Consider the following 22,217-nt stretch of genomic DNA (forward strand, 5'->3'; position numbering starts at 1 on the left):
TTCATCTTACAACACTGACATAGATATTATTTCTGTATCAAGGTGCTGGCTGGCACCTGGAGAAAGGAGAAAGGAGGCCCTTTCTCTCCCATCCCTGCCAGCAGTGCCTGTGCCAGTCTCCCAGGGGTATTTCAGGCTTCCACCAAATAACCTGCCCTACATGGCACAAGCAGTCAAAATGCACCAAGTGGAGTCCCAGAGGTTTGCAGGGATCTCTGCCTGCAATTAAGGAATAGAGAGAACATAAAAATGCATTAGAGAAAGGAATAAACAAAAGAATTGTGGGGAGTCAAAGAGAAGGCAAGGGAAAAATAGGTATTACATCCCATGTTTGCAAGAAGAGATCCAGAGCTCTCATTACCATAAAATAATACAGTGTAAGCCTATGCAGTGACTGCTGATGGCTAAATAACTTCAACAAACATCTTCTGGACCTCACACACACAAATTATGCAAAGGCAGGAGTGACTCCAGCCTTTAGTTTTCTCACTTGGTTTGGATTAAATCAAAAGTCTGACTGCAGTCAGGAAGAGCATCCTCTGGGTAAGAAGCATATAAAAACTGCTAAAAGTCTGGAGTCCCCTGCAGTCAGGAAGAGCATCCTCTGGGTAAGAAGCATATAAAAACTGCTAAATGGTCCATCACTAACAAGAAATTTGTGTGACTGGAGCAGCCATGGGTGTTGCAAATGACATTTTATCCATTTATTTTTCTGCATTTTTTCCTTTAGAAACTGGGTAATTGGGGTGTGAGGTTTCCTATCAGAGCAAAAACCTGATGGGAAGGTCTGTGCTGTTAGAGTCACATGTAAGCACCATGGGAAGCTGACGAGGTGCTAGAGGCAGCCTAATGAGCAAAACTTTAGTATTGTTAATACTTCCAGTGATTCATAAATTATTGATAGCACTCCTGAATGCCTGGTGGCCAGGAGGGAGGCCACCTCACCCACAAGGAATGCACTAATGAAAGGACACAATAGGATTTCATACTCAGACAAGTTCCCTGGAAGAGCAAGAGCTATGCTTTTCCTATTGGAATTGAATGGCAAGAGTAAAAACAGGTGGGAGCACTGGAAGAAAATCTCTCTTGAACAAAAGGAGGGAGACAAGGCTAGGTTGGGCATGCTGGATCTGACCGGGTTGTGAGACAGGGAGGAGGGTTAGGGGTAGACTCCCAGAGCTCAGCTGTGGGCTGGGTGGTCCCTGTCAGAGCAGTAGCATTCAGCATTAGGCTGCTATTAACTGAGTCATTCTTTAATTTATGGGAGCAAGATAGGCCCCAAAAGCCCTAAATGACAACTTGGTAATAACCAGGAGTCTGGCACGCCCTGAACTGTATTTTGATTTCCTCTTTTGTGACTCGAGAATGCAGCTGCCTCCTTTGCCTCCTTGGAATAATACTAACACACAGGCTCTTGCATTTAAGCCTGTCAGGTGTTCATGGTGAATTCATGCAGGAGCAGCAAATGTGAAATGCATGTCTGATCTGCTGGGAGCATGGGCTCTGAGCAGGGATCCCCCTCAGGGCTATCAGCAGCCTGAGCGAGACCTGAAACCCACATGAGCTGGCACCTGTGTCTCACCTGGCTCCTGGCTTCCCTAATTTGATGCAGATGAGTAGCATTCCTGAAGTCACCTGGCTACTCACCTGAGCTTGTGAGCTGAGCAGCACAGGCAGGATCATCTGCTCCCACCTGTGCTTCCTCAACTCGGGTTTCAGAGTCAGCTCAACTTGTGCAAACCCACTGACATGCCCCAAAGGACAGAAACTGAAAAATGTGGAGAGGGTTTTTCAGACAATACTGTGAGTTTGAATCTAATTTAATATATTCATGTTTAATGACAAAAACCAAGCAACAGAGGGGTTGCATGGTGCTCAGGTTTATGCATGCATTATAATTAGAAAATTAGTATGTGCTGCACTTCTGAATTCAGCCAAGAGAAGAAAACAGCCTGGATATATGCAACAATGACACGTGTCCACTCATATGTCAAAGCATAAGGGGTTTGTTTTTTGTCTTTTCGCTCCTTAGTCTTGTTAAAATTTTAAATGTAATATTTTTCTTTTCACTGGAGCAGTTTAAGACAAAGTAAAGCTCTTTTTCTTTTTGTTTTTAACAACATATTTGCATAAAGTTAGAATGTGAGCAATGATCAGGCTTCATGTTAAAAAAAAGAAAGAGGAAAACTTACCTATTCACAGTTAGAGTGATTTCTTTCAAAGCAGCTTCTAGCAGGCAGCAGGTCTGCAAGTGTAGTGAAATTAGTGTTTATAAATGTTACTATAGTAACTGTATCTGTAGCCACAAGCTGGTAGACTTACATTTCTGGTTATCTGGTGAGCATCAAGGTATAATGGAAAAAAAGAGACATGACATTGTCAGGCAGCCATGCTCTTGAGGATTCAAGAAGGAACTGCAGTAAAATTATTTGCTTCCTGACAACTTTCATCTTTGATTTTACTTTCATGGAAGCAATAAGTTTTCAGGCTTTTAAGGTTCCTAAAGAATAAGGTTGTTCACCTAGGCTGTGATCCTGTGAGCATTCACCTGTGCAGCTTCAGACATAAATGCCCACTGAGTGGCCTTGATGCACATCGGTGGAGTTATTCATCTGTGTGAAAGCAGTAAATGTATTTTCAATACCAAAACTGTAATTCATTACATGCAAGTGTGCAAACTTAATGCTGGGTTAAATATCATTATCTACCTGGTTAAAGGAGAACCTGGTGTTTGGGGTAAAAAAAACAAAACAAAAAAGGAAAAACATACAGGGGCGTGTAAAGGTACATAACTCCCAGGATAACTGGGAGTCGATGTTCAGGCGGGGATATTAAGTGGTCCATTGCAGCCAGCGTGTTGTTCCAGATGTGCTCTTTGCTCGTAACATTTGCTCTGCCGAGGAGGAGTCGTGGGAAAGCTGAAAGCGAAACTAAGCAAGAACAGTTTCATTTTCAAGTCCGAAAGAAGAAACCTAACCGGCATAAAGAAAATGCAAGCAAAGAGCTTCTTAGGGGTTGCTAATATACAGCGGCTATTTGTTATTTTAAAACGTGATTCGGACACTTACACCAAAAATTTAAAAATAAAAGACGAAGATAATTCTCTCCTAAATTCCAGACAAACTGGATTTTCTTATCACGTTTCATTTCCTATTAATCTTGAGGCTGCTACCGCCAAGGGCAGCGGCTCCTCCACCTTAACCAGTCCGTCTTAAAGCGGCGGGGATGGCAGCAGCCATCTTACGGGTCGCTGTCACAGCTGCAGGAAGCCCGAAGCCAGCCCGGCCCCGACGCGCACCCCCGGGGTACCCCGGCTGCGGACGGCCCGCGGCAGAGGCCGGGGCGCAGGTCTGACCCCCACCCCACCGACACGCTGCCGATTTGAAAACCTCAGCGAAATAAAAATATAAATAAGTAAAGAGAGAAAAACAACAGATCTCCCTGTTTCATTAAATGCTTCATTTTATTCCATTCTGGTTTCCTGTAATTTCGTGAATATGCCGACTCGCTGTATAACACCATGCTTGAAAATATCCCCAGGAGCTGCGAAGGGAAGAAGGACGCCGCAGGGTTTTGGCACCCATCCTTCCCCCCAAATATTACTTCGCACAAACCTAGAGTTATTTTTGCTTTCCCCATGCAAGGTGCCAACGCCCTGTGCCTGCAAAGCCCTCTCTCTTTGCTGGGACTTCCCTCCAAACTCACACTGCTTTTTTGATAGTTTAGCTTCACACATCAAAGAACCGTAAATCCCACGCAAACGCCCAGCCTCAATGTCAACCCTTTAAACCGTGGTGCCGTAGTACGGAATTGCCATTTGTGGTTTCTCACGGCTCAACCACGGTTTTACATACGTGCAGCGGGGCAGAACCGCCTCGCAGCCGGTGCACTTGCTGCTGTGCATGGAGTGCGCTCTCTGGAGCAGGGCCATTTCCTTAATTTAACTTTCAATTAAAGGGTGATCCCTTTAAGGTATGAACTGACCTGCTCTCAACACTTGTTTCTGGACATAACAAAAAACCAAGCCCCAGAACCATGACACGAGAAACTGAGCAGAGAGTTTTTAAATTAGCCGGTATTTCAAACTGACCCGTACTTTTACATTCAATTAGAAATGATCTGGGGAAGAAGACGGAACCCTTCAAGGGTGGCCGCAGAGTACACAGTGTGGGAAGGCAATGGTTAAGCCAAACAAAGTAGCGGCGCTCCGAGGGGCCACGGCGGCTGCGGCAGTACCGCGGGCTCGCCGGGGTTCGGGACCGTGCGACACTGCCAGCGATGCCGCCTCTTTTTAGGGCAACTTTCCGCGCAGCCTCCCGGAGGGCCGGGATGGCTCCGTAGCGGCTCCGCACGCCGCGGGTGCCGCCGCCCTTCCCGCGGGGGCGCCGCCCGCCCCGCGCAGCCCCCGCGCAGGGAGGGGGGGCGGGAGGGAGGGAGGCGGGCGCGCCCTTGCGGTGCGCAGCGGCGGGAGGCGGGTGCCGGCCCCCCACCCCCGCCGGCGGGGCAGGAGCCGCCCGCGGAGCGGCGGGTCCCTCCTCCCGCCCCCCCGGGAGCAGCCGCCGGCGGCGGAGCGGCGAAGGGGAGGGTCCAAGGCCGGGCGCACCGCGCCGCGCCGGCGGGCCGGACGGACGGGCGGCCGCCGCCGCGCCGCGGGCATGGCGGAGCCTGGCGGCGGCGGGGCCGGGGCGGCGGGCGGCGGCGGGCCGCAGCAGGGCTCCCCGGCCGCCGCGGGGGTGGCCGCCGGGGGGCCGGTCCGCAGCGCCGCCGAGAACCCCGGCGGGGCTGGTTCGGCGCGCACCGCGGGGAAGAAGGCGCAGCTGCGCGCCGCGCCGCGGGCCAAGAAGCTGGAGAAGCTGGGCGTCTACTCCGCCTGCAAGGTACCCGGCCGGGCGGCCGCGGGAGCCCCCCCGCCCACGGAGGGTGGGGATTGACGGGAGGGGAGGGGAGGGAGGAAGGGAGGGAGGCGGTGAGGAAGGGCCGTGCCCTGCCGGGCGCGGGGGCGGCCCGGCTGCCGCCCGGCGCTGCCCGAGGAAGTGGTGGCTACGGCGGTGCCGGTGGATCCTGCTCCCCCCGGAGCTTTTCGGCCACTGGCCGCAAAAATTAAACCCGCGCGCACCGACTACGGGACCGCGCGGGTAGCGCCGGCGCCCGCCCGCCCGTCCCGCCGCCCGTCCCGCTGCTCCGGCAGTCCCTCCGCGGAGGCGGCGGCGGGCGGGGCGGCTCCCGGTGCTGGCGGTGAGCGCTGGGTGAGCAGCGCTGCTGCCGCGCTCTCCGCGTAAACATCCCGGGCGGGGAGCGCGGCACCTCTCTGCTCCGCCCGCAGGTCCCGGCCCCGGGCGGGGGCTGCTCCAGCCCGCCCTGGCCGCGGTCTCGCAGCGCGGAGCTGTTGACACCGCTGAAGCCGCTGCTCCGGGCTGGAGCTGCCACTGTCGCCAGCAGCTCTGGCAGAGGGGAGAAGGGGCGCGGCCTCCGCGCTTGGGAAAGTTGTGTCCCCTGCGGTCACGTAGCGCCGGGCCGGTGTCCGGTGTGTGGTGCCCGAGCGGACGGCGGGGTCCCCTGTGCACCTGTACCCTGGCCCAGCAGGGCTCTCTGCTCCGTGTCTGCCTGCGCTGGCATTCAGGAGTGCTGCTCCTGGTTTCCCATCACAAGCACTTTCTGTCCACCTGCGATTTTCTTCTTGGTGGGAGAAGCAGGACTCGCCTGTTTATTATAGAGGGAGGGAGCTCGGTCAGAGCTGTCGCTCTCGCCTCTAGAGCTCAGACCGCGGTCATTGTCGCCTGTGCTCAGAGCACGGGCCGCTGGCTGCGCTGCTGCTGTCAAGGCAATTTGTGGATGCACAGCGGGTCTGACATATTTAGATTGGCAGTGCTGATGTCAGATCCCCTAGTAATGCTTTCAGCTTTGAGAGGAGCTGTTTGTGAAAAAAGTGCATCTTATTTTCTCTGTTCTCCTACTTCGGCAGATGTTAAGTGAAAGGCCAAGCTGACAGACGAGACAAGGCATCGTTGCACCGCGGCTCTGTAGTCCTGGCTGGCGGTGTGAGGAGATTTAGCTGTAGGTTGAGGGCATGGCGCAATGCTGCCATGGAAGGGCAAATTACAGAAGCCGCACATTGCAATGTCTTAGCTGTTCCCACATGTGCAGGCACCTACCTACACTTCAGCTTTGGAGCATGCATGGGACAGTGTGAGATTACACCAGTGCCAATAAGGTTAAAGAGCAGCTGCTGTACTTGAACTTGGCAGCACTAACTGTGGGCAGAATGATTTGAAGCTTTCCCAGTGTTAATTCCCCTTTGCACCCCCATATTTTAATGTTACCAAGACTTGCTAATAAATGAAGCTGGTTGTGAAGTGGGTAAAATTTTTGTGGGCTGTTAGGGAAGTGTGTGTGTGTGTTTGAATTGCTTTTTTCTTCCTTGGTTGGTGCTTTTTTTTCCCCTCTGATGCACCTCCAGATGATGTTTTTGAGGGTGAAAGCCTTCTCCTGTAGTGCTCTGCCCCGCAGATGTTGCTGTGCTATAGAGAAGCCTTGTCTCCTCTGAAACCCTTTGCTTTTTTGGGGGCTCAGCAGCCTCTCTCTTGCAGGTGCTTTGTGGTAAGCGAGGTGAGCGCCATTTGGGAGGGAAGGAGGGTACACTGTGGCCTGCTGTCAGCTCCTCTTTCCCTCTTGCAGGAGGTGATGAGGTACAGAGCAGGAACAGCTCCTGTTGTCAGTGCTTTGCTGGGTGTCCTTGCTGGCCCTCGTCTGTGACAAGTCTTGGATGTGTGTCTTGGTACTGATAAATGGAGCAGGACCCATGGTCAGGGGGTTTTCGTCCTGCCAGGATGTAGGCACAGTTCCAGCACTAAACACTGCACTGTGTTCAGATTAAAATTGCTGTTTGACTTCTCTACAGCAGTTCAGTGGCAGGCAGCTTGCTTTCAGATCTCGTAACAAAAACAAGTAAGCAGGCTGGAAGCTCCTTGCAAGCTTCTCCTGTGGGATAAGGTGGGAAGGATAGTGCAGGGTGGAAGAATGTTTTATTTTTTTTCCTGAGCACCTGGCAGGTGCTCCAGAAGGACCCTTTTTGGCTTGTAACATTAGTGATTTGCTGGAAACTGTAGCCTTGATAAGCTGGTTTGCCAACTGTAGCAGTGCAGTATGTAACTTTAAACTTTTTCTTACTTTGGGTTGCAACTTCTCTTTCATTGATTTTGCATTTGTGCGTGTGAGTGCAAAAGAGTGAGAGGAGGCAAACACTCACACCATCTCCAAAGGGGACATCTGTTCTCATTCAACTAGTGACTGTACGTGGATCTTATGTAAATCTACATGGAGCTGTGCAAGTTGGAGTGCTAAAATATGTAACAGCATCCTTAACACCAATCACCTTCTCCCACAGGAGTTTCATTGCAGAATTCAGCATGCAGAATTTATTAGGAGCTTAGCCTCAGGGATGTTTGGAGTAACAGCCAGGGAGCACCTGTCTGCTAGGGATAAAGTCAGAACACAAGCAGGTGGAGAGGTCAGTGACTGTGCAGAGGGTGAGTGTCACTGGTGAGAGCAGAAATGCTGAGCAGAGGAGAGTTAAGGGCACTGCTCAGGGGCAGGGTGCTTGGTCCTCCTGGTCCTTCTTTACAGCCCATCCCTTTTCATCATGGGAAACATGGACAAGGACTGCTGGTAAATACATATTTGGTGTGCACGTATCCTGAGCAGAATGAGCCTGAAGTTTAGGGAGCTGAGACTAGACAAATGTGGAGTTTGGGTTTTTTCCTGATAAAAGAACTGGACCAGGAGAGTTGTAGCTGTTGAGCTGCTCCACTTGACTTGTTCCTCTGTGAGAAAAGTCTGGGTGGAAGGCATAGAACAGGCTCTTCTTAGTAAAAACCTTCTTAAAAGCCCAAGTCTGAAGGAGGAGGGTGGCATTCTGAACAAGATATATGAGAGGAGTTGGTGCTGTTTTCATGACTTTTGGAGGTACACAGTCGTGCTGTGTGCTGTGAGGGGTTTTGTATTTGGCACTTGCTGTGTCTGTGTGCGTATGAATGGCTGCATACATCGTTTTGGTTTTGTCCACTGTGAAATTGAGCCTTAGGCATGTGAGCTTGCAGCATTTTACATAAAAGCAGCACTGTGTGACTTACACACATAAATATATTTAATGAAGATGTAGGAGGAAGCCTCCTCTGCATTTTTTTTTCCCTATTTGTTTACAATATGTGAAAATACAACTCTCTCTTCCGTCTCACTGGGAGCTTTTTTTGTAAATAAGGTGAAATATGTACTATTTTAGTACACTAAGTTTTCTGTAAACTTGTTTATTTTTCATTATACATGTCTTACAGTAATGCCTGGGTGTTTACAGATATAATTAGAACCCAGTAGTCTAAAGCACATGCACAAAGAATAATATCTCCTTGAAGAAAAGCTTTTTGCTTTAGATAAGCACAGTAGGCAGAGTGAGAAGGGTTGTGGTGAGATGACTTGGCCAAGGCCCTGCAGCAGGTGAGCAATGGGCAGATGTGGAAGTAAAATCCCAGCCCCAGGCTCCAGAGCTGCTGCTGATCCTTTCTGGAAGCACTTCTTCCCACTTCTCATTCTAGAGTGGCCTCTAGTTTTCCCATACATAAAAAAAAAAAGTGTTCATAGGGTAAACCTGTACCACCTTTTCCAAAAGAAAATATTTTATTTCCTGATTTTTATAAGGCAGATTAAGATGAGGCCAATTTGGCCATGTTACTGCTGGGCTCTTTACACTGAGTACAGCTCCTTGAAACTCAACTTGAATGTATTGTTTTCTGCAGAAGTGTATAGGAGACAAAGAAGTAATCTAAAGCTTTCTTATCACTTTCATCGTGGAGTGGGTCGGTTTTATAATGTCTTACAGCCCCAATTAAAGCATCTTCCTTTAAATAGGAAATTACCATTAACTTTACAAGGTACAACTTTACTGGTTGCTTATTATTAATAAAGGCTTTATATGGTAGCCTACTTCTCTTCTGTAAGTGAAACTGGAAAGTACAGGGAATAAAATAATTGGATCAATCAATAAATTAAAAACATGCCCTTTAAGCTGCCCATTAAACTGCTTATTTTGCATTGTTAAAGTTAAAATGGGTCAGCTAATTTCCTGATACATATGAGTGGCTCTTTGAGTAGTGTCCAGCTGTCTGGTTCTTGGGTACTGGACATGTGAGCAGGAAAAATATATTATTTAAATTCATCAGTGTATTTATTATAGTTTATATGATACTCTTTGATAAAGTTATCATTTTGAGCTTGCTGCCAGCAGGAAAAAGCTTATAGGGTATTTTACTCAGCTTTTGTGTTGGGAGGAAGAAGATGTTTTCTAGAGTAATTATACTTGCTGGAAATAGAGAAGATCTGTAATGTTCTGTGCATAATCTGTTGAGCCTGTTTTGCATCTCAATTACCAAATAGGGTAACCTGTATGATTTTTAGCTGGAAAGAAAAATCCTGCACAACAGCTATTTGAAACTCAGATTTAGAACTGTTGGGGTCTTTTGCCTTATAATTAAGTTAGCTTGAAGTTTGCCCATTCACTACCCAAAAGGGGGAGAGATATTTTAGTCAATAGGTTATTGTAACATTCTTAATTCATTCTTATTTGCAGAGCTGAAACTCACCCAAAAGGGGCTGAGATATTTGCAATATTGTAACTTTCAGGTGCTTCCTTTTAAATACAATTCTGACAATTTGTGTTAAAATGTGCTGTATTTTTTCATGGTCCATTTTGACCTATCAGTGAATACTTATTCAGTATTCTAAGGGAAATGATCACTTTATGTTTCCTAGAGTTGTAGTTTTCACTGCCCAGAGCTACTGGACAGTTTGATTTCTCTCATTGTAACATTTTTTTTTTTGCTTGTTTTGTGGTTGGCTTTTTTTGTTTGTTTGTTTGCAGGGAGGGGGGAAGGCAATAGCGTGTAGTTGTTGTGTTTTATTTTATTGCACTCCTCCAATTGAATTAAAAACCACCAATGAAGGTGTGGTGTTCATGATCCCTGGGCCTGCAAAGATGATGGTCATTATTTTTCAGGCCTCATTAGGGCACAAGTTCTACAGTGGATTTATCAGAGCTCTGCAGATGTCCCAGAAAACAGGGCTTCAAGGAGTGGATGTGCTACTTCAAATACTTTTTTCCTTCCTTCCCTCAAAACTGCTTTGATCTTACATTAAGTTTTTGCAGAGGTGAAGTCATACTTTATTTTCTAATGAAAAGCAGATGAGTGACATTAAAAAAAAAGGAAGAAAGGAAAAAAGCTGAAGATAGTCAAAGAAAGGATTGAATGAGCAAAATGCTGTGGAACATTTAAAACAACTCAGCAATTTAAGCCACTGAGGAATGCACATTGCATATTCACTGCAAAATACTTGCACTGTCAACATCTACAATAAAAGTTTTAAAGAGGACCTTTTTAGGTTCTGTTTTGCCTTGGTTAACAGAACATTAATGCTGATTCTGGTGTTTTATTGAGGTTAACCAAAAAACCCCACCCTAGTGGTTGGTTGGTTAAGGTCTCAAGAATAATTCGAACAATACCAATTAACAGCTGTTGCAAAAAGATCTGGAGAGGAAATACCAACAAGAGCAGAAAAAAATTTGTCATCAAGCATGCTGGTTTTGTTCTTCTGTGGGTGGCTTGATATTTATTTTTGTCAGTTTAACTGAGCTGTTATCACGATTCGTGCATCTGTTTGCATCTTTGCTGTTAATTATGGTGCAACACTAAAGTTTGCATAGTTACTCACTGTTTATAGTTTTTTTGGCTTGATAGTAAACATTGTTTGGTGAGCTTCTGTGACATACTTCTTCCACTCAGAGGAAAAAAATCTCAAAGAGCTCGTGCCTATTTTTAAGAGGGAGTTCTGGATATGCTTCATTGTAGCCTGATTTAAGGCAATAAATAATAAGCATGGTGATATGTCAGTAATTTACAGTGCTGAACATTTGTCCAGACAGCTGCATGGGAAGGGTCAAATCTTACTTCCCTAAAATAATATTCAATCTTTTTTTTTTGTTTGACAACTCCTTCACAATTGTTTCTTGCATTTTCTTTGTCAAGAATCTCATTTTCAGACTTTTTTTGGTTGACAGTTTCTGTAGCTTTATGTTAAATGCAAAAACTTTTATGGCAATATTGCCTTTCTCACAAAACAAATGTGTATAGTTTATTTGGCATTGGTTTTGCACTGGGAAGCTAGTTGAAAATAAGGGGTTTTTGTCATCTTCCAGATGTCCAGAGTGCTTGCAGTGGGGCAGTCTGTGCTTCACAGGTATCCTCAGTCTCTGATCCCTCAAATCCCTTTAGCTTGGAGGGCCTGTAGGGCTGGATGAAAACACAACTGGCTCAATGCCTGTGAAACTGCAAGAGACGGCTTCTGCCATAAAATTACACTTCACTTCTCTGCCAATCACATTACTCACAGAAAACACGATAGGAAAAGAACATAAACTTCACCATAAATCTTCTCAGATTGCATTTTATGAGACTTAGAAAAAGAATTTGTTTTCATCTTCCCCTCATTTCATCCTGAAGCCTCTCTGATTTCACTTTATAAATGCACGGGTTGGCAGGCAGTCTGCACCCTCTCAGTGAGTTTGGAGAGCCAGGAGGTTCAGGCCATGCAGGTAGTCCCTTTTTCAAGGGAAATAATGCAGAGATAATTTTGCTGGGCCCTTGTAGGTGGATTTCTGAGTCACCCCGGTGCCTACAGAAAATGCTGCTCAGCGCCCTTGGTGCCGGCCAGACTGCCCCGGGACAGGCAGAGGCCGTGGCACCCAGGGCCAGGAGCCCAGCTGGGTAAATGCTTAAGCCTCAGAGATGGTAAAAACATCATGTGGTGCTCAGCAAACTGCAGGCAGCAGTTTTCTTGGTTCTCAGGTTACTGAATATTGAAATGAGTTTAAAAGAACAATTTACCAGCCATTTGCAAAGCTGTCAGTGCTAGGAGCTGTCAAGCTGTGATCCTTTCTGCTTCTCCTGCGTTCTTCTTCCTTAGGTAGGATGGGATTTGGAAACTTAAAAGGAAAATGAAATAGGTTCCTGAAATAGATCACACTAAATGCATGCAGAATCAGTTTTGAAAAATGATACATTAGTGCTGCATATATTACCATTACAATTTTTCCTACTAAGATTGTTTCAGCCATAAATATTATGCAGCAATTGGCATACTTTCCTCACTGAGGTCTCGGCAGTGCAATTTCATGAGTATCTTTTTACAACCCGGTGCACAGATATCACTGAAGAGTAGAAAAGCAGGCTTTCTTTCCAATTAGATCTTCAAATAAGAGTACTAATGATGTTAGAATAACCAAGACCTTTTGGATGTGCAGAAGAAAATCCCCACCTGTGAAGCTGCTCTTTGGGTATCTGGAATTGGTACTTTGATCTTCTGAAGGATTTGAGACACGATTACCAAAGTCACAACCTCTTCCTTCATGGTCTTCCCTTTTAGCTGCATTCTCTTGGTGGTTGTTTCACATGCAGTGAGCATAAGCAAACTTCCTAGGGAAAGCAGCAGGTTGCAGTGGAAATGCCACTGTCTTTGGCATCTGTTGCTTTTGTGGCCAAGCATTCTTTGCCTTAAACAGCCTTCTCCAATAGTGCATTTATTGCTCGGTTATATCAGCATTAGTTAGCCCTGCCTGAGTTGACATGGGCTTGGTTTCAGCTGTGTGAGATTCCTTGGTGCCAGTGTAGCTGATGAGGCAGTGACAAACATGCTGCCTGCTGGATAACCCGTTTAAATAATTAAATCTGTCTCGGTGGCAGTGATAAAAACGAGAGCAAGCTCCCGGTACTAAGCGATTTCAGCTTTTATTATAAGAAAAAGAAAGGCCTAAGGCATGGGGGCCCACGGGCAAGCAGGAGTGGTCCCGTCGAGGATGCTGCGGTGCTGGCGCTGGGTCTTCTTTTCAGCAGTGATGTCCCCGGTGGAGCGGCACACGTTCAGTGGGTCAGATGCCCCTTTTTAACCTGTCTTTTGTCCCTTTGGATTGGTTTCTTTTTGGATCCTTCATTTGCATGAAGGTTTAAGGTGCTTGATTGGCCCATGACAATTCTGTCCAGGCTGGCTCGTTTTGCTTGGGGGTGGTGCACTTCGGTCTATGATGGTATGTGGAGTACTATACTTCTTAAAAGTACCCTTTTAACCCCTTTTACAATATAATAACCAAACTAACAGAACATCTTAATGATCTATCAACGATTTTACAGCAGTTTCTAACCTATTTTTAACAGCAGGATCTGCAAATGTTGGTTTACTAGTAAATATTTGAATACTTTTTTCAGTAGAGTGAGGGCTGTCTGCAAAGGAGCTAGGCAGGGTTGGTTATTCTGTGTTAATCTCTCTGTTTGGGACTCTATTCTGTTTCTGATAATTTCCAGAAAAGAAGGAAATAAGTAATGTGGTATATAAAAATGCAAACGAAACAACAGCAAAACTCCCCAAGTCCCCTCTTCTCATCCTCCCCCTCCAAAAAAAAAAAAAAAAATTATTGTTTTTGAAATAACACAGTTCCAGCAAATTCCTGTGTTCTGTGGCGTTGATCGATATCCCTTTGCTTTGATTTCAGGCCGAGGAATCCTGTAAATGCAATGGCTGGAAGAACCCGAACCCGCCTCCCACGCCGCCGCGGGCCGAGCTGCAGCAGGCAGCGGTCAGCCTGGCCGAGCCCTGCCGCAGCTGCAGCCACGCGCTGGGTGAGCTTCTTCCTCCTCTCCTCTTCCTCCTCTCCTCCTCCTCCTCCTCCTCCTCCTCCTCCTCTTTCTCCTCGCCCTCCGGGCACCTGAGCCCCAACATTTCACGTCAAGGCCTAGAAATGGGAGTCACGATTAGGTGTAAATGTCAATAGCTTCGATTGGAATATGTTTAATATTTAAGAGATATGTTTAATGTGGAAATAATCCTAAAATTAGTTTTAAAGAAATCTAGCTAAGGTGCAACTTCTAACAGCACCGACATTCAAACTTGTTAAAGTGCAAGACCATCATTAAGCTACTCGTAACAATTTTTATACTTTGTGTTACATATGCCTTAGCCTTACATAGCTCTATCTGCCTTCATTACAAGGTGAATGACTCTCTCTGTAGACTGTATTATGTTTCCTTACTTTAGAACAAAGTATAAAATATTCTTGAGTATCACTAAAACAGGTAATCCTACCTGCAAAAAGAACTGTGTCTTTTCTGAGTCACAGAAAATAAAACTAGGTTTGTACATCTTAGCATGGTCTGAGTTATTGTGCAGGCAGCTTGCATGTCTTGGAAGCAACTGCTCAAAATCCACTGTTAAATGCTGTTGTGGTTTTTGGTTTTGTTTTTCAGACTTAGAATAAATAACGATTTGTTACCCACACAGCCTGAAAAACAGCACTGAATCACTGTATTATTATTTTAAGAATTTATACTTATCCAAAATAAAAGTTGATGGGTGCTTCTGTATATATCAGTCACAGATCAGTTTGAGTTGGAAGGGACCTTTTAAAGATCGTCTAGTCCAGCCCCCCTAGAGTCAGCAGGGATACTTTCTGTTAGATCACATTGCTCTGAGCCCCAACCAGCTCTAACATGGATGTTTCCAGGGATGGGGCATCCATCACCTCTCTGGACAACTTGTTCTGGTATTCCACCTCCCTCAAAGTAAAAAAAAAACATTTCTGAAATCTAATCTGAACCACTCTAAAGCCACCACCCCTTGTGCTGTCACTACATGTCCTTGAAAAAGTCCCCCTTTGGCTTTCTTGGGGCCACCTTTGGGTCCTGGAAGCTGCTTTAAGATCTCCCTGGAGCCTTCTCCAGTCTGAACAAGCCCACACTCTCAGCCTGACTTCCTGACTTCATTGAAGAGGTGCTCCAGCCCTCAGATCACCTTCACTGCCCCCCTCTCAACTTGCTCCATCATAGATCCATGTCCTTCTTGGCAAATACAGAATAAAAATTCAGCTAAAATAAAATTCAGAACTAATTTAAAAGAAGCACTTACTATTTAATTATTGTTGCTGCCCAGAACTTAGGACAATAAAATGGAAAAAAAAAAAGAAATTTAAAAAACCCTTCACAATAGATAATTTATTATTTTACTTTAGAAAAAGATATTGCCCTTTGAATAGAATACTTTTTTTTTTTATTTCATGGGATTTATTTCTATTTCTTCCCTCCTCTTTTTATGGTCTCATTATATGTCATTTATTTCTAGGCTTTTCAGCAGGATTTTTTCCAAATATCTGGGTTTGCTTGCAAGAGAAGATTAACAAATGCATAGTATCACAGAAAATTCAGTCACTTTAGCCAAGTTAGTTTCAATTTTTCATCACACAGCTTCTCTGTGCTGCTTCTGTTTGTGCAGTTAGGGTGGCTTGTGTTACCTGTCCCTTTCAGTCCTGGCCTTTGAAGAAAGAGCTATTTCTTTCTTTCTTTTTTTTTTTTTTTTAAACTTGCAAGATGTGCCTGCCAGTTCTCTGTTCTTCAGCAGAATTTATGGATGCTTTGTATTTTGTAGAAAAAGCTCAGCTCTTCTAAAAGCTGGGCCTGGTTTTGGTCTAGTAAATAATATTAAATCATTCTTTAGCCAGGGAACCAGGGAAAACCAGAACTGTAAAACCAGCAAAAGTATTCTATGAAGAAACTGTATTTTTATTTACTGTTTACTGTATTTTTTTAGAAAATACTTCTTCTGACTGCAGCTAATGAGGAAGATGTTTAATTTAAAATAACTCAAATGATTTGCTCTGTGCTTCCTCATACTACTGGAACAATATGTCTTTCACCTGTGTTTTCCAAGATAATTTTCCTATTCATCTCTTCTAAATTAGTGTATTTCTGCTGAGTACCTTTAAAACCAGATTTACCACAAGGTGTGTGGGCTTCACATTAGCTGTGCTGCTTTTTCCTCTCAGAAAGCCATTGAAGTAGCAATATAGGTGTATGCTGCTTAAAGCTGTACATGATGTAAAAATAGAGATTTTTTTTTCCTTTTTTTTTTCTCTGAATTTATTTATTTCATCCAGAGGTGAATTCAATCCTACATACTATCTTGCTTGAGATGTCTCTTTTTAGGGGTGTTGTTTTATCTTCAAGCCAGTGCAGCTTTTGGTGCATAAATCAATTTGATTGTGTGTATTATTTCTACTTATCCACAACATATATATTCATCCTTTTGGTGCTCAGCCCCACAGTTTGACTCAGTGTGGTTGTTTTAATGAATATTTCTTTTATTTGGGTGATATATTTTCTAACACTGTGGCTGGATTAGATGCTGGGACAAGTCACTGTCCACCAGCCACAAGACCAGGTGTTGCATGGTCATAGACTCTTTTCTGTTTGATTGTTTCTCCTGTGTTGCAGGGTGCATTTGTTAATTGGCAAATGCTGTCAGTCTTGAATCACTTTTAAAACTAGATAATTAATGTGCTAATACACCATATATATACATTCAGTCTCTTTTTTTCCCCCATCACTGCCTTTGGTTCCTGATGTTGTTGGTTTGTCTGAGTCTGGATTGAAGGCACTTGAGACAGTAGTTCATGTTTGGACTCAAGTGTTTATTATTTCTTATCAGTAAAACAGTCTCACTGCTGTGAGTTCAGCAGCTTTTCATTAGAAGGCACAAAATGGCTAACTATCTCCTGATCCAAGGTCTTTTAAGACTAAACTATCCAATTAAGAACTGACACCTAGATTATTTTCCCTTTTAACCCAATAACTGATCCCACAGAGCCTGCAAAGCAGACTTTTCTGCCCAATTACAAAATGCCACCCAAACCCATGAAGAAGAAGAAGCATGAAGAAGAAACCCAGGACAGCACCCTGTGCCCTCCATCTTGCTTCTATCCACAACATACTAAAAATCCCAAAACCTAAATTTTTCACCAAGTGATACACCTACACTACTCTCTATAATCTATTTCACACTTTTGTGGATTCTAGTCGATCTTGAAGTCTAGGAAACTTTCTCCATGAATGAGGGTCAAAGTCAGTGCTCCCCTGGGGGTCAGGGCACTCCAGAGCAGACAGAGAAATATTCCCGGTGCCCTGGGTTTCCATGTGCTGTGCACCTTCACACAGCATATTTGGGTATTTCTTGGTTGGAGTGTTTTAAGATAGGCTGGACACATTCCTTGTTAATCTGTGTTTTCACTGTTCCTAATTTGTGCACTCCAGTGCTTGCTTGCTGAAGTTGCAGATCTTCCTGTCACTGAGCCTTGTTCTTTCTGCTTGCTTTTCTGTGCATGCCCTAGTGACCTATACATGAGATATTTAAATTTTTTTTAGGCATAACAGCAACTGAGGAAAGGTGTACCACTTGGGCAGTGCATGTGATTGGGACTTGTAACTCTAGTCAAGAGTGATGCAGTATTTGATGTCAGTGTACCAAAGCTTTAATTTTAATAAACCACTTACTAACAGCCACAGAGTTTGGGAATGGGCAGTGAACATCTGAATAAAGATAGTTTGTTGGCCTGGTGTATAAACATTAGTGTCCTTTTGGCAAATACGTGCTGGCAACACACTTAACTTTTAGATTCACAGAATAGGTAATAATTTTCTAGTTTAATGAAATGTTTAAACACCACTAAGTAGTCAAGGTTCAGTATTGTTATGGAAACTGCATAGAAATGGCTTCTTATGCTGATGTTTTATTCATTTGTTGAAGGCAAGGTTTCTTTGGTATGTTATCAGTTTCTAATGCAAAGCTCTTCTAGAAGGATATTTATTACTTGCAAATGATCAAGACAGACTGCTGGGAATATTAACCCTTCATACCTGTCTTAAGGACAGAAGTTAAATGATTTTATTCTGCCCAGAATATTTATCCTCAAAGGAAGCTTATGATGGCCATGTGCCTAAGACACTATACTATAAATTTTCATTTAAGTGGAAACAGTTGCTGTCATATTTTTAAAGTTCTGCATTACAGTGTACTTTGTACTTGAAGCCAAATAAAGATATTGAATTTAAACCTTTTGGTATCATACTAAACTTCTCAAAACAAACCATCTTTGCTGCGTGGCCAGTAAATGCATTTTCAAGTCAAGTGTTATTTTTCCTCACCAGCTTCCTAACTAAGGAGTCAGATTTCCATTGAAAAAATATGTTAATCTTAAGAAGTAAATATAGATACAATTTACTAAAATATAAAAAGCTAATATGCCCAAACTTAAAAGTATTTTTCTCCTTCTTTGTAAGGATATTTTCTTGTACTTTCAGAGGAAAGGATAAGCATACCATCTACATTGGCCTGGAGTCAGCTAAGATCGTTGCTTTTTGTAATGCAAATATCTTCTTTCTGGGAGTTGACTTTTTGTTTTACACTGCCTTCCTTCTTCCTGGGGCCAGTTGTTCAAAGGAGCTTGAAATGAGTGTCCCATTTTACAGGGAGAAACCTCAAGCTTTTGAAAATTACAGATGTGGAACTGTATTTACCTTTGGAGATGATAAAAGGGAGTTTGTCACTTGGAAATGAACAAATGAGCATGTACAGTCTGCAAAATCTCTGTTAATATAGTGTGCACAAAGCACAGTTTGATCTTACATGATATGAAAGCAAGGGACTTAGCCAAAAATGCCCAGTTTAAAACAAAAAGACATTTTTTGGAACTGGGTTTTTTCATTCTTCCTGAAATAAGGTGCTGCTTACATCTGGATGACATAATTTATGGAAATTCTGGATTTATTTTCTTAAGTCAAGAAACCTTGTCTCAAATCCATAGCTCTAGGTCAAAAATGTGTGTAGTTATATAGTGCAACATATTCATACAAGCAGGACTTGTGTAGTCAGCCTTAAGTGTTAACAGATGATGTGATTCCAGGCAGCTGCCATTCCTCTGCTGTGGAAGTTGCCACCCCTGGTCAACCTTTACAAACTGCTGTGATGTGACACAGGTTTCAGTTACCTCTGATAAGATGGGTTCTGTTAAAGTGGGTTATTACAGGATCAGTGCCTTTACAGTTAAGGCTTAGTTGGAGATCTCCTGGGTTAGAGTTGTGCTATGGGTCCTCTCAGTAGCCTTTTACAAGTTTGGGTTCTCATTTTGTTTTAGCTGCTCATGTTTCTCACCTGGAGAATGTGTCTGAAGAAGAAATGAACAGGCTCCTGGGGATTGTGTTGGATGTGGAATATCTGTTCACCTGTGTCCACAAAGAAGAAGATGCAGACACCAAGCAAGTTTATTTCTACCTGTTCAAAGTAAGCTGAACTTGTGGGGTATCTTCTCAGATTTTTCACTTTCTCACACATAAGCCAATCTCATTGCCACGCAGGCATGCATTGACTTTATCTGCCAAGACAGTTTTTTCTAGGATGATTCTCTACTGAGTAATTGTGGGCTGGATGCTCTGGTACTTGCAATGTACTGATTCTTACTCCAAAAAGCCATCCAGATGCTTGAGGAACTGACCCTGAATCCCATGTATAAACTGCAGCCTCCTTCACTGACATACCAGGAAGGGTCAGTAGACATGAATGGTAACTTGGCTGCCTGCATTTCCTCAGAGGAGCCTCTTGTACGCATTTCAGAGAAGGTGATTTCACAGGGAAGTTTAGTAATTACAAATTCAGGTGATTAAACAAGCAGATATATATATATATGTATATAGTCAGGAGAATTCCAACACTGCTCACAGTGTGTTGTGCCCTTGTGACTTCCATTGACTCTCTGTATGAAAATATACTAACTTTTAAAAATTTGTGTGTTTTTAACAGCTTTTGAGGAAGTGCATTTTACAGATGGGAAAACCTGTAGTAGAAGGATCTTTGGAAAGTCCCCCATTTGAGAAACCTAGCATTGAACAGGTAAAGAGTCAAAATGTGGGTTTTGTTAGTGTGTGGTGGGTTTTTTTGTTGTTGTTTATTTATGTATTTTTAAATTTTATTTTGGTAGGGGCTTAGAGGCTTTGTTTGTTTTGAGATTTTTTTGTGGTTTGTTTTTCTTTTTGTAAATGTAAGCACTGGTTTTGAAAACATGGCATTTTTTAAGCACTTTGCAGATGTTTCTGTGTTCTGCTCAGGACCAAATGGGGGCTATAGGAGATTGCTCTTGGTTCTCCTTTTAGTGTTTGTACAATAGTTACATTATTTGTATTCTATTTCTCATCATTGGTCTTAGGCTTTAATGAAACTGACTTTTTTTTGTGGGTTTAGAGAATTAACTTGAAATGCTACTTTTGTGTGGGCAGTTCTAATCTTTCTTTGATTCAAGTGATGAAAAATGCTGTTGAAGTTTTGAAATACAATATTAAAATGAAGCTTGCCTTCTGTATATCAAGAAAAATGTTACAGTCCAATTCAGTGAGATCATAGCCTTCTCTTTCAAAGGGTACACAAGAAAAAAACAAAGCTGAAACCAAAGAACAATTGAGGCTTTTGTTACTCTCAGTAGATAAAGACCATATGACAAATTCAGTTTTTGGTTAAGCAAGCTCCTAAGTATGCACTCCTGGCAGAGAAGTGGGCCCATGAACTCCAGTGAGACTGTGCAGAGGCTCACATACCTCGCTGAAACAGGAGCTCCATTTTTTCCCATCCCTGGATGAATGGATGTTCTATTGTTAAGCAGGATAATTTAAATGTGAAGGCTGTTACTTGTTGTAATTATTTCTTTGCAGCTCTCATTTCTTATCGTGTAGGAAGATCAAACCACTTTATTGCGGAATTTCTGAGAAGTCTTCACTCTAATTTCTCCTTTAGTTTGACTATAAACAAAAAATGTGTATGTAATCCCCCATGGCTCCTAATCCTTAAAACACACTATTAAAAAGGTTTTGTACAATGCAATTTTTTGTCAATTTCATCATAATGTTCAAGATGCTTAAGAAAATAAAGCATAGAGATTAAAGGATAATTCTTGTTACATTTTTGCTTTAAAAAAGACCAGTATTTTCAATTCTGTTTTTGGCAGCTCAGCCACTCAATCAAACAAAATTATTTGCTAAGCCCCAGTATTATAATGGGTTTATAAAATATATGTGTTACAGCACTTTTAGTCACTCATTTTAATCATGTTCAGTAGATTTTTCTTCAAACTGGACAGTGTCCAAAGTGCAATGATGAGACATGATTGTGAAGTATTAAGACTTCTTGAAGAAATATGGTTTGCAGACATAAACTTAAGTAGAAGTCCATAAGCCCTTATCCATTATTGAAAAGTAGCTGGTGAGTTTTGAGGATGATAGTTGATTTATGTATAGATTAAAGCCTACCAGACCTTTCTCTGTTCACTGGCTTCTAGAAGGACAGAAAAAAGGAATTTCTTCTTCTTTTCCTTTCCATCAGCTGCTGAGAGCAGGTTGGAAATACCTGGATGTACCTCCTGCTGTGTACACAGGTACCAGCCTGTGGCATCTGCATGAGTAGCTAAGCAAGGAGCTCATGGTCTCCAATATTTCTTTTCTTTCCCATGCAATTCATGATAAACATAAAGTGAGGAATGTTTGAGGATACTTCTGTAAAATTTATGGCTAAATTATTAAATGGAGTTTTTTTTTTTACTTTTTCAGGGTGTGAATAATTTTGTGCAGTACAAATTTAGCCACTTACCCTCGAAGGAAAGACAGACAATAGTGGAACTGGCTAAAATGTTTCTGAACCGCATTAACTACTGGCACCTGGAGACACCTTCTCAGAGAAGACTGAGATCACCCAATGATGATATTGCAGGGTATAAAGTGAATTATACCAGGTAATGCTGCTTCTGCTTGTTGGGAGACTTCCTTACAAATAGGGCATGTACAAACTTCAGGAGTACACCAGTATCTTTATGCCATAGACGGACCTTGTGCATCCTTGCAGCCATGGATTTAACATGACGACCTAAGGGTTTTAGTGAGACTATATCAGTTTCACTTGCATCCTTGGGTCTTGAAAGATATGCTCTTATCTCTAGAGCCTCTTACTCTACTTGGAAAGAAAAGGCTGGAACACTTGGACAGAGTGTTCCAGCCTCTACTCTCCAAGAATGGGGAGTAGAGGCTGGAACATTTGTATCTAACAATGCTTCTGCAAGGTCTGTGTTTGTGAAGTGCTCTCGGTCTTAACATTTGAGCCTCGTGTAAGTTCCCTATTTATTATTCAACTTAAAAAAGAAAAAGAGAAAAGATAACATTTAGTATTGTAAAGCATCACTGTTTGAAACCAAATCACAGAGGAGTTGAAAAATCAAACTAATTTTGCAAGTGCTTGAATGCTAAATGAGGAACAGATATTAC

The 22,217-nt window shown here is 43.3% G+C and overlaps 3 protein-coding genes across 11 annotated transcripts in view; 1 reads left to right on the top strand and 2 right to left on the bottom strand.

Moving 5' to 3' along the window:
- The window catches only part of EFHB (EF-hand domain family member B), a 54,318-nt gene extending 52,052 nt beyond the window's left edge, over window positions 1–2,266 (bottom strand). The window contains exon 1 of the mRNA XM_077176595.1: window positions 2,193–2,266. The gene's annotated coding sequence lies outside the window, so the exon portion shown is untranslated. The remainder of the gene's footprint in view (window positions 1–2,192) is intronic.
- Window positions 1–2,596, bottom strand: part of PP2D1 (protein phosphatase 2C like domain containing 1) — a 12,818-nt gene extending 10,222 nt beyond the window's left edge. Inside the window, 3 exon segments of the mRNA XM_077174698.1 lie at window positions 1,648–1,768; window positions 2,193–2,245; window positions 2,549–2,596. Coding sequence (XP_077030813.1) covers window positions 1,648–1,768; window positions 2,193–2,245; window positions 2,549–2,596 — 222 coding nt within the window.
- A 1,814-nt stretch (window positions 2,597–4,410) lies between these two features.
- The window catches only part of KAT2B (lysine acetyltransferase 2B), a 40,581-nt gene continuing 22,774 nt past the window's right edge, over window positions 4,411–22,217 (top strand). For 4 of the 9 annotated variants that reach the window (XR_013181845.1, XR_013181846.1, XM_077176610.1 and 1 more), the window contains exons 1-5: window positions 4,413–4,877; window positions 13,589–13,715; window positions 19,055–19,200; window positions 19,717–19,806; window positions 21,510–21,691. Coding sequence is in view for 6 of the 9 variants with exons in the window: in XM_077176610.1 (XP_077032725.1) it covers window positions 4,656–4,877; window positions 13,589–13,715; window positions 19,055–19,200; window positions 19,717–19,806; window positions 21,510–21,691 (767 nt within the window). In the remaining 3 variants the exon portion in view is untranslated. Of the gene's footprint in view, window positions 4,878–13,588; window positions 13,716–19,054; window positions 19,201–19,716; window positions 19,807–21,509; window positions 21,692–22,217 lie in introns of all 9 variants that reach the window. The other 5 variants (XR_013181840.1, XM_077176641.1, XM_077176612.1 and 2 more) reach the window with 5 other exon arrangements.

This window comes from Agelaius phoeniceus, chromosome 1 (assembly GCF_051311805.1).
Source record: "Agelaius phoeniceus isolate bAgePho1 chromosome 1, bAgePho1.hap1, whole genome shotgun sequence".
NCBI lineage: Eukaryota > Metazoa > Chordata > Aves > Passeriformes > Icteridae > Agelaius > Agelaius phoeniceus.